The sequence below is a fragment of the Hyaena hyaena genome, unplaced genomic scaffold (assembly GCF_003009895.1).
Source record: "Hyaena hyaena isolate Hyena2069 unplaced genomic scaffold, ASM300989v1 scaffold_551, whole genome shotgun sequence".
Classification (NCBI taxonomy): domain Eukaryota; kingdom Metazoa; phylum Chordata; class Mammalia; order Carnivora; family Hyaenidae; genus Hyaena; species Hyaena hyaena.
The window spans coordinates 539,958-551,872 of record NW_024081183.1 but is presented as its reverse complement, the minus strand read 5'-3'; the positions used below and the strand labels follow the sequence as shown (position 1 = coordinate 551,872).

General features: G+C 43.7%; 1 protein-coding gene across 4 annotated transcripts in view; it reads right to left on the bottom strand.

Annotated features, from left to right (window-relative positions):
- Window positions 1-211: 211 nt before the first annotated feature.
- SMAP2 (small ArfGAP2) overlaps window positions 212-11,915 on the bottom strand; it is a 54,923-nt gene continuing 43,219 nt past the window's right edge. For 3 of the 4 annotated variants that reach the window (XM_039255938.1, XM_039255936.1, XM_039255939.1), the window contains exons 5-10: window positions 10,953-11,039; window positions 9,851-9,932; window positions 8,300-8,409; window positions 7,345-7,510; window positions 6,538-6,854; window positions 212-1,553 (exon numbers count right to left, since the gene is read on the bottom strand). In XM_039255938.1, coding sequence (XP_039111869.1) covers window positions 1,428-1,553; window positions 6,538-6,854; window positions 7,345-7,510; window positions 8,300-8,409; window positions 9,851-9,932; window positions 10,953-11,039 — 888 coding nt within the window. In that variant the 3' untranslated portion in view covers window positions 212-1,427. The remainder of the gene's footprint in view (window positions 1,554-6,537; window positions 6,855-7,344; window positions 7,511-8,299; window positions 8,410-9,850; window positions 9,933-10,952; window positions 11,040-11,915) is intronic. The other variant, XM_039255937.1, reaches the window with a different exon arrangement.

The following is an 11,915-nucleotide window of genomic DNA, read 5'->3' as shown; positions in this document are numbered from 1 at the left end:
CCACAGTTCCCTCAGCTCACACCTCCAGACTCCCCTGGACCGTGGACAAAGGTCCCCTCTCTGACTGCCCAAGCCTGGGCCCAGGCTTTGGGGCGTGCCCAGTACAGAATTTTTTTTAGAATACAGGAAGTGGGGGGACTGCGTCCGGAAAGGAGAAAACCTAGACGCCGTTCACCCTCCTCCGTGCGTGACACACAGTAAGAGCCAGGCGAATGGTCCTTCCCTGCAATATTTATTAAGGAATTTACACATACACAGGAGAAAGGCAACCGGGGATTGTGGCTGCCACGGGTGAAATCTTTTAAGCAAAGTTTTCTCGTTTTAATTTTCAAGTAGGGTGAACAATGACTGAGAGGAAGGCTCCAGGCTCCCTGCCTCACACACGTGGAGAAGGCGGGGAAACGGCAGCCTGGGACACCGAGGCAAGAGAGAGTGACTGGCAGGTTGGGAGAGAGGGGGGAGGAGCGAGGGAGCTATCTGGGTGACTGCAGGGTTTTTTTAAACCATAAGAAAAAGTGGCAACAGTTTTAGGCTGTTGATAAATTAACTCCTCTCTGTGTAAACCTAAAACAAAACCAAACCCCCAGAGCAGATGGGGAAAGGATCCACACACACGCACACACGCACGCACACGCAGCACACACGTTGAGCTCTGCGTTCCCGCTGGAGGGGCCGGTCCTCCGGCCACAGAGCCAGACCCCACTGCCGGCAGGAGGGCGGCGGGGCGGGGTGTGTGCTCCTGCGTGGGACCTTCCTCAAGTCTTTGGTGCTAATAAAGGCGGGCTGAAGCGGCGAGTCCTGAAGCCTCAACTCAGGGCAAGGTAGAGTGGTATTTTTGCTCCTCCTCACAGGAGGGGGTTTGCCTCAGCCCAGGGCTAGGGCCAACCTGACCCAAGACACAAGGGATATTTAATTTGATTTCAGCACTTTCTTCTTTCCCGGAGTTCATGGGAGCATGATGCCTTGCTCTTCTACCAAAAATTTAAACATGCAGAAATAGCTTCGCAACACATACAGAAGTACCTCTAGGCCCTCCCCTCTTTGCCTAAAAGACAACACCTACAGACCTTCCTGAGTCTGAAAGGAGGTTTAACCTCACAGGAAAGGTACTCAAAGGAGTGCACTTTTCTCCCATGGTTTAAGTGCCTTCTGCCAACAATTCCTAAGGTGCTGGTGCCAGAAGAGGGCTGGGGCTGAGGCTGCAGAGGAAGGCGAGGGGACGAGTACGACATAAAGCAACAGAGAGGCCTGCGTGTCCGGGAAGTGGCCAGGCTGGGCAGAATGCCAACCCCCAAACGACAGATTGAGCAATTTCTAAACCAAACAGAGAGGTAGGAAAAGGGGATGGGGTGGGAGGACTTGGGGAAAGAGGAAAACTGGGGGAGAGAGGGCTGAGGAGAGTGGTAGCCATACGGGTGTTTTGTTTTTTATTTCCACATCTGAGGGCTGAGAGTCTGATTTGCTGCCTGTCCATTTCCGCCACTCATCGACTGTCCGTAGCTCAGCATGCCGTGGGCTCCGCAGAAGTTCATGCCAGCCATCTGCTGGGTCATCTGAAAGGGAGAGAGGAGACTTTCAGACCAGGCCAGAGGCATGCAGCCAATTACTGCAAAGAGGCAGGGTAGGAGTGCTTCTGTCCGCGGGGACGGGGACAGTGAGACAAGGGAAACTGTTACGGTACACATCTACCCTGAACCTTAACAGATAATCTTGAGGGCTCCCGACTGCATAAAGGAAGGACTTTTCAAAAGGGAGATGTTGGCAGAGCCAAGGGCTCAGGGAGGGAAAGGAGTCCTGGGGCCAGTCAACACAAAAGCAGCGTGAGAAGTTAGTCTCTTTTTCCTTTCTAGTCTTTCATCCTAAAAAGAAGGAGCCTATTGTTAAATCACCAGCCCTGAGAGTTACAGACAAGCCCCCAGGACCAGCGCTCCTGTCCCATCTCCAGCAGAGTTACTGCTATCAGGGTCAGTGAAAGTGCTGGGGCACGCTCAGGCACAGAGAAAAAGAGAGAGAAACTGGACTGTTCAGAATGAACAAAGGAAGGCCAAAAAAAAAAAAGAAAGAAAGAAAGAAAGAAAAGAAAAGAAAAGAAAAGAAAAGAAAAGAAAAGAAAAGAAAAGAAAAGACAAGACAAGACAAGACCAACGTGACTTCAGTGTATGAGAAGGGAAGTTGCTGGATGAAAAGAACCAGTGGAATAAAGTCTGGGTGGGGCTGGGGCCCCTTTATGAATGAGACTGAAAGACTGGCCTCTGGCAGTGAACAGAAGAAACTACTTATCAAGAAAAATGCCTTAAGTTTCCCAAGCCTGGTATACTTCTGTATAAGATCTTTTTCTTGAGAAGTTCTATTTTTCTCCCAACTTTGTTTTAAAGAAAACCTTAAGCTTATAGAAAAGTTGAAAGAACAAAATAATGAAATCCATATATCCTCTCTTAAATTCACAATTGTTAACACCTTGCCATATTTTCTCCCTGAGATCGATCGATCGATCTATCTATCTATCTATCTTGTTTGGGATCTTCATACATATATATAGGTGAATTGGTAAGCCTTGAAAATTGCAGATATGACGTTTCATCTCTTAGTAAGTCAGGAGGCATCTCATAAGAAAGAACACTTTCCTAGAACCACAATACAAGAAATTTAATATGAATATAATGATATATGTTACATTTCATTTTTGTATCTCTTTTGTCTCCTTTAAAATAGAATAACTCGCCCACCACTTTTTCTTTCCTGTCACCATTTTAGGAATCCTGGCCAGCTATTTTGCAGTAAACCCTCCAATTTGGATTCACCTCATATTTTCTCATGACTGGATCCAATTTAAATTTTTTTGGCAAGACTTTTATGGAAGTGATATTGTCCTACTTAGTACAGGATATCAGGAGGCACATGATGTTAATTTGTCCCACTGCTACTAATCTGATGTTTGAGCACTTGGCTAGGGTAGTACCCATCATGTTGTGTTTTTCTCACTGTAATGAGTTAGTAATCTAAAGCGTATTTCTTTGAGAATGTGTGAATATCCTATTCTTTCTATAATTACTAGATGCCATTCTTCTGTAAATAAAGCTTTCCCTCCCTGTCTCCTACACCCACTTAAAAATATGTATCACTATGGACTCATGGATTTTTCTTCCTTTCAGCATTATAATCCATCAGTATCACTCTTTTTGATGTTCAAATTGTCCCACATTTGGACAGAGGGAGCCTCCAGCTGTTGGCTCCTATGTCCTCTTGACATGTCCCCATCAGTTTCACAGCACTTCATTACTTATACAAATAAACATGAAGGACTGAACATAAGTAGATTAAAATCCCAACTATGAAAACTAGAAAAAGAAGAGCAAAAGTAAGTCAAAAGACACCATATAGAAGGAATAGAGATAAACCAGAAATTGAAGTCAAACAAACAAAACTTGTAGAAATAATAAATAAAACAAAATCCCGTGGGCTTTTAAAAACACATATAATTAACAGAATAGGCCATTAGTTAGACTAATTGAAAGAAAGGGCAAAGGAGAACACAGACATACAAAATAGGAAATGACAAGGGAGAGATAACCATTGAAACAGCAAACTAAAAAGTCATGAGACAGACTGCTTGGCATAATCTTTGATAAATGAATTTGAAACCCTAGATTCACTGGCTAATCTAGGCAACTAGAGTTTTCCACAGCCGACCTTCATAGAACAGAGAAAGCTATCAAAGAATTCCTACACAAAAAGGCAAAAAGCCCGTACAGTTGCACGTGTGAATTCTACCCCATCTCCAAAGGCCAATACTGTATAAATGATTCCAGACTCCAGAGAAAGGAAAGCATGAAGATAGTTTTTATAAAGCAGGTAAACATTGCCTCCTAAACCTGAGAAAGACAGCAAGTGCATGCATATGTGTGGACATGCGAGCGTGCCACTCCACGGATACTCCTTTGCCCATCTCTTTGCTTTCAGACTTGGAATTCCTCTTGTTTCAGTTGGGTTTCTTTGTATCTAGTATAAAATTAGCCATTGCTTTGTGAGCCAATTTAAACATCTTTTTTCTTTTCATAGAAGAGCTACCTATTGATATGACTGATACGTTTGGTCTTAATTTTATCGCATTACATTTTTGCTGTGTTTATTACGTTTGCTGTACTTCATGGTCTATGTATCCCATGTTATTCTAAAATATTTGCTTGGTATTATTTATAAAGTTTCATTCTTGTTCTAGTAGTTATCTTTATACTAATATTTTCTTTTGTTTCTTTTAGTCTGTGCTCAAGCTTCTACCATTTGGGTTGGCAGCTTATTACATCCTTGGACTTCCACCTCTTTCCTAAGCAACGATCAGTTTATTCTACTTCCCCCTTCTCACTTTCTCCTCCCCTTATGTTTTGTTGCATTGTTTGTTCAGAATATAATATATATTCTTCTACCCTTATCGTTGCCTTAGTTTTAGAGTCTCAATTAAATATTTAATTGCCATCTGTCCTTCTGCCAAAATGTCCCCAGTCACCTCTTAGAAGCTTATCTTCTGCTATAGTGCTCAGGAAAGACTTAAGTATGATACTCCTTGATTTCTTACATATTTAAGATTTTTTTTAAATATTTTTTTTTAACAGCTTCAATCCTTGAAGGATGATAGCTTGTCTGGTTATAAAATACCGGTCTCAAATGTACGTGGGTATCTTGAAAACATTGCTCCCATTGTTGTCTTTTTGTATGCTGCTGTTAGAAGTCCATTCTTTTTTCTGTATAAATGGCAGATTTGGGGTGGGGGGGGGTGGTAAGGAAAGGGTTGGAGCCCTGAGAATTTTTCTTGTTCTTTAAAGTCTAAAAGTTTACTGGGATATATGTTAGAGTTGACCATTCTGTGTCAACTTTTCCATACAAGTCTTTTATTTATAGAAGTTTCCTTGTATTATAGATTTAAATATATTCTGATCCACTATTTTGTTTTTCTTCTTTGGCAGTCTCCAAATATATTTATGTTAGGCCTTCTTTGCTTAATTTCTGCATCACTTTCTCTTGGATTTATTTTCCTGCTTTCTATATTTAGTTTCCATTCTCTTACCTGTTTCATGCCTTCCTTCAATGCCAAATATATTTTCAGTTGAATCTATTCTCCTCTGGCTAACTTGTAATTCAGTCTTTATTTCTATAATTGTGTCTTTTTTCAATTTCCTTCCTGAATTTAGTAGTTTCATTTCATAACTTCCAGGTTTTTGTCCATTTTGGTTCTAAGTACTTATTTATTTATTTAAAAATTTTTTTTTAACATTTATTTTTTTGGAAAGACAGAGAGAGGCAGGGTGCAAGCAGGGGAGGGGCAGAGAGAGTGAGAGGGAGATACAGAATCCAAAGCAGGCTCCAGGCTCTGAGCTGTCAGCACAGAGCCCCATGCAGGGCTCAAACCCACAGACCACAAGATCATGACCTGAGCTGAAGTCGGACACTTAACAGACTGAGCCACCCAGGTGCCCTGGTTCTAAATTTTTAAATTTCTGATTTGAGCTGTTTTGTCTTCAACTATTAAAAGGCATTCATTCCTTCATGTTGATGGTGTTTGTGTAACAGTTTTCTTCTGTTCATGGCTGGTTTTGGGGGGAGAATTTTCATTTCTTAAAATGCTTTGATTTTCATTTTCTAGTTTCTTCTCATAGTAGTTCTGTATAAATGTCACCTGCCACCTTCTGTTTATTTTGTAGTGTCCTTTTCTTCTGAATAAACAATAATACAGCTGGGGTGAGGGTTTGGGGAGGCTTGCTAGATTTCTTAGCTCCGGAGCGCCCTCGTATGTCACTATAGTGAAATGATTATTTGGATGGGGGAGAGGATGGTTTATCTTCTCATCTTGTAACTCCCTCTTTCCACTTCTCATTTCTTACCTTCCCTTCACTACCTGGTCTCCGAAGAGTACCTCTTCCTTCGAAGTCACTCCCATTCTTCTACAAGCAACGCTTTTCCAGAGCTACCACCTATAACCCTGTATATTTCAAGCCCCTCATTTTCGATTCCCCACATAACCAGAGTTCTAGTTGCTAAGTCTCAGACCTCCTCTCAATGTGTCCCTGACTGGGATAGGTCTTTTTCTTTCTAGGGGATGATTTTGTCTATGTTCTGTCACCTCTAGCCCCCTGCACCCTCTCGTTTTTGCACAGTCCCTCTAAGGATGGCTCTGCTGGATTTGGGCAATCACCACCATGTAACTTAAAGTTTGTAGTGTTCTGTCTTCTGGATGTGGTAGTCATGGGTTATGAGTGGTTTTATTTGCACTCCTTGCTTATCTGTATAGGTTGTTTCTGATACTGCTTTAATGAAAGTGTGGAGAAATTTAGATTTAGGCAGTTACCCTCATTCTACAGTAACCCAGAACTCCCCAGGAAGTCTGACCAAATCTGGAAATGAAAAGGGCATGGCAAACCTAGGAGAGTCTCTGCATGGCCTCATCTACACTATAAGGGTTCAAAGGATAAGAAAGAGACCAAGAAAGAGATGGCCTTGAGGAAGGCTCAAAATTCTCATCCCAAGTAAACGGGGGTCGCTTACCTGCGTGAGGTTCCACTGCAGCTGCTGAGCTGGCTGAACCCCGTACAATGTCTGGGGCATAGCTGTCATGCCTGCCATGTAGCCAGCCTGCTGGGTGGTCAGCATTCCATTTGGCACACCCATCATTGAAGCCTGCATGCCGCCCATATAGCCTGCAGGCATGGCCATGGGGGCCACCATCCCAGAAGCTCCTGGCTGAGCTACCATGCCTACTGGGGGGGGCATCATGCTCCCCATTATGCTGTTGGGAGGTGTGACCCCCGGGAAGCTGGGGTAGGCTGTGGGATACGCCATCTGAGCTGGAGCCATGAACATTGCTGCAAAGAAAACACACACACACACACACACACACACACACACACACACACACACACACAGATCAGTTTAAGAGGAAAGTGTGCAAAGTCAGTCTAAACTCTCACTGACTACTCCTTCCCAGCTAGAATTTCTCAGTACTGCACTCAGAATGCTCGTTTGCAACGCAAAACAGTTAGACTCCCTATAAGGCTTGTGACAGCTTACCAGTGGGCTGCTGACTTAGCCACTTTCCTTTTAGGGTCCAGGTCCAGCCCTTGAGTGAGACTTCACAGAAGGGTGACACCAGACCCCACCGAAGTGTGGCTCTGTGTTACATTACTAGCCATCTGCAGACACTTTGTAGCTTCGCAAGAAATGTCATGTTCAAGTTTGTTTGGAGTATAACATCCTGGCCCCCAAAGAAACTGCCCCCTCCTACAACAAATAATTCCTGCATGTAAGACCTCAGGTCTCTGTCTGGCATATTGATACCACCCCCATGAAATGTACCTTGGGCAGGCATTTGAGGTGTCTGGGAGCCATACAGTGAAAGGATGGAGTCTTTTGAGAGCTGTTTTTTGCCTGTTTCTTCTGATTTGCTCCCTGGCTCTGGAAACAGGTTCAGGTTTTCCGGAACAGAGCCAGCACTCCCTGCAGTTGGCATGGAACCTACAACCTTAGGGCAAAGAGTGGAGGGAGAGAATCAGAATGGTCCTCACAGGGGTGTCGGTAAGGACCTCCCTCATCTCTCTGCCGTTTCTAACGTCTGCAGTAAGAGTTTACAGCTCAAGGGAATAGCTTCCTTACATTCCTACTATACAAATATCTGAAAACACTGGATAGTTACATTCTGGCACAATGCTTTGGTCTAAAGAACAAGGTGATTTGGTGAAAAACAAACAAATAAACACAACCTACCAACGATGCAGCCGCAGAGAACAGAGTTTAGGTCCCAGTGCAGCTGTAAAATGAGAGGCTAATCACATAACCTTTCTGAATTCATGTTTCCTCATCGACAAAATATCCATTTTTGTAGGGTTGTGGTAAATATTGTAAATTTTAAAAGAAATATGTACACTGATACACAAAATCACCTAGCACTGTGCCTGGTCATAAGCATTAATTCCATAGACGGTGGTCATTAACAGTTTCAAGTCTTTCTAACCTACACATTCTCTGGCAGTAACTCACACGGAGGAGCTGACCTAAATGTATCAGCTTTCACAGGGTGAAACACCTTCAACAGAAGCCCACTCAAAGGACTCAGTCTTTGGGGGCAGGAGACAAAATGGAATGAATAGTAATCTCAGGCTGTAACAGAGATGACAGTGTTAAGGGAAGAATCAAGAATCAAGAAAACCAAAGCCCAATTCTGCCAAGGAAGTATGACTTGGCTCCATTATTAAGTTATCAAAATTACCCTTTTCAGAATGCTCTCTAATGTGGAGGAGCCCACGTGACTCACCTTTCTGGAAACTGAAGAAGAGGGGGATGGAACAGAAGCCAAAAGATCTAAATCCTTCTCTAGAGTATTGCTGGTCTTACTATTTGCAATGGAGCAGGACACGGGAGCATCTGGAAAGAGAGATCAAAGCTAACCTGCAGCACTGCTCATAAAGTCCAAGCCCTCCTTCTATTCTAGACATGAAGCAGACAGAGAAGGCCTATATGCTCCATCAGGGACCTGGAAATCTAGGATTCTGAAACCACCTAGCTTGGATGGGACCTCCCAAAAAAGACCTCACCCTATGTTCCCAGGAGCATGCGGGAGCAGCCTGCAGCCCAGCTATCAGGCACAGGGCGGCAGAAACCCGGGCCTGCAAGCTATATTAGCACCACAGCAGACAGGCTGGCTGGCGCCCTTCCAGCTATTTGAGGGGTAAAGCTGTATAGCTTTTATCTCTTTTTCAGAGATCAATGAAAATGAAAGGTACAGAAATTATAAACCTAAATAGCCAATAACCTAAATCAGAAGAAATACACTAAAACAAAGTGCAGCCATCAGATCTGTGAAAGGTAGAGTACTCTATTCCCGCAAGGGGCAGAACCGCTAGTTCAGGGTTTCAAAGGTCTGGAGAAAAATAACCACAAGGGTAAAAGGCCGTCTCAGAAATAGGCTGCGCCTCAAAACTGAGAGGGCTGGGGCATGGCTCACACGTGCTGCTTCAGTGAAACTTGCTAATGTTTACTGAGATTAGGATGTGCCAGGCAAGGGGCTCAGAGATTGAGAGGCACTCTCTCACTTAATCTTTCCAACACTTTTGAAGCAGAGACGGTTATCGGTCTTTGTGGACACAGATTTCCTAATCTGTTCAGAGGTTAAGCAAACTACCCAGGGTCATGGAGATAGTAAGTGGAGAGATGGAACTCTGACTCCAAAGGCCATGCTCTTAAACCGCAACACTATGCCGTCATTCTGAAAAGTGTAAACACTTCTTAGAACAACTGCCCAGATGTACAACAACAGGAAAAACGTGAGAGAACAGTCTAAACAATGAAGACACAAACTGAAGAATCCCATCTCCGCCTGTCTTCCCAGGGTGACAGAGAACTCATCATAATTTGTAAGATTATAGGAGTGGAAAAGCCTATTTTAAAAATTTTTTTAAAATGTTTTATTTATTTTTGAGAGAGAGAGAGACAACATGAGCAGGAGGGGATCAGAGAGAGAGGGAGACACAGAATCCGAAGACAGGCTCCAGGCTCTGAGCTGTCAGCACAGAGCCTGAGGCGGGGCTCGAACCCACAAACTGTGAGATCATGACCTGAGCTGAAGTCAGATGCTTAACCGACTGAGCCACCCAGGTGTCCCAAGCCTTTTTTTTTTTTTTAAGTGTATTTATTTATTTTGAGAGAGAAAGAAAGTGTGAGTGGGGGAGGGGCAGAGAGAGGGAGAGCTGTGCACTGTCAGCACAGAGCCTGATGCGGAGCTTGAACCATGAGCTCCTGGCCTGAGCTGAAGTCAGACGCTTAACGGACTGAGCCACTCAGGCACCCCGAAAAGTCTGACTCTTACCAAGGCCCAACAAATCCATGACTGGTGCTGAGGATTTCGGGGAGCTTTTCCGAGGTAGCTGTGGATCTTCTTTTTTCTGTGGCTAAGGTGAAAATATGTTAAAGAAAGAAGTAAGCAGGTGTTTTTGAATGCTTTTTTTCCCCCTCTCCACTGTAAAGCCACAGGTATTCTTGCGGTATGGCTGCTGTTATTTGAAGGGTTACCAAAGAGAAAACTCAGGAAGTGTCGGGTGAAAGAATCAAGTCAGGAAGCACGAGTGCATAAACCAAACCTAAAGTGAAAAAATATATATCGTCTGTGCTTGTTTGGCTTTCTGAAACCAAGACAACCACAGATCAGGAGGTCCAACAAAAACAGCAGGTTTGGGTCCCAGGAAAAGCCAAGAATAAAGGTAGGCGTCAGATGGTATAAGAGCCAAGAGCCAACAAATCTCCCAGCGATTAGAATACCTTTAATACCAAAAGGGAGATCAGTTTAAAGATTACCTAATTCACTCTGCCAATATCATTAATGACTGTGTTCTGCAGGCAGTGCGACTCAGAGTGATGATAAAAGATTCTTCCTTAAGCAAATAGTAAAAAGTCCTCTCTCCCAAGATTCCAAGCCCTTATATTAGGGATCTACTACTACAGCCACAATGTCCTGTGAAAAAAGAAAGGCGTCTACTTCAATATGACAAAGCAAGAATATAAGAAGGACTGCAATGGATTAGTATGGCCAGGCTTCTGGACTGTTCTTAACTGCAACAGGAAAATGAGGTAGAGAGGGTCTAATGAGAGAAGGATTAATGTAGCATCTGCTCAGAAGGTATCACATGGCCTAGGCATTTCGGCATGGAACGTGCCTCTTGCTCAGAAGGACAGATGCAGTTCCCAAACTCCCAACCAGCCCCAAGGAGAAGTGTCCCAGAGCAGATGAGGCAGCAAGAAGGCAATGGGAAAGCAGCAGAAGTGGCAGCAGGCAATCTAATATAAATGCCCCCGGAAAAACAGTGCAATATGCTATCAACCCCAGTGCAACCACCAGAAGGCTTCCTACCCTTCCCCTCCACATATGAACACACCTGAGGCCACCCACCCAGTGCAAAGACTTTCCCACTTACCATTTTAACTTTCTCAAAAACAACAGGTTCCATTTTCTTCTCTGGAGCTGGTTCACTCCCTCTTTTCCACTTGTCATCTTTTTCTTTCTACAATGATTTAACAGAACAAGACAAAGAACACAGGCCCTATGGTGACTAACAGCTTGAAAATTATAATTCCAAATGTGCCAAAAGGACACAAAATATTCCTACTGAACGGATGCAGGAGGCTGACAAACTTGGGCGTTTCTTCATACGAGGCATGAGAGCCGGCCTCTTCCGCATTAGCCTCGATGCTGTATGAGGCACAATGCTCCTTTCACATTCATTAAGAACCTCCTCATTCTGTCTAACTCACTTGTGACTCCTGAACTGTGAACCTAGGCTATCTACAGAAGTTAAAAACGTTTCACCAGTTTGCTGCTCCTTTGTGACTCAAGTTTAACTTGCTCATGTTTTGAGGGGTACCACCTCATCTTGGTACACCAGTACATGAGTTCATATTCATTTCATCTTACTTGACATATATCCTTTGTGATTTTATTTTTTTAATAATGTTTGTTTATTTTTGAGAGAAACAGACCACAAGCGGAGGAGGGACGGGGCGGGGGGGGGGGGGGGGGGGGGGGAGGTGGACACAGAATCTGAAGCAGACTCCAGGCTCCGAGCCGTCAGCATAAAGCCAGACGCAGGGCTTGAACCCTGGAACTGTGAGATCATGACCTGAGCCAAAGTCGAATGCTTAACCGACTGAGCCACACAGGCACTCCCTCCTTTGTGTTTTTAAATTCAATCATAAGTCTTCTCAATCTTCATTTCCTTTAAAAATCAGGAAATAAACTGTCATTTCAAGCTTAAGGACTAGGGAAACAAAAATCACAGAAATAAGGCAAAAAAAAAAAAAAAGAGCAAAAGGATTAGAGTATCCCTTTTAGGGTGTCCTGAATGAGTTGCCTGAATAAAACCAAACATACACCAAAAATA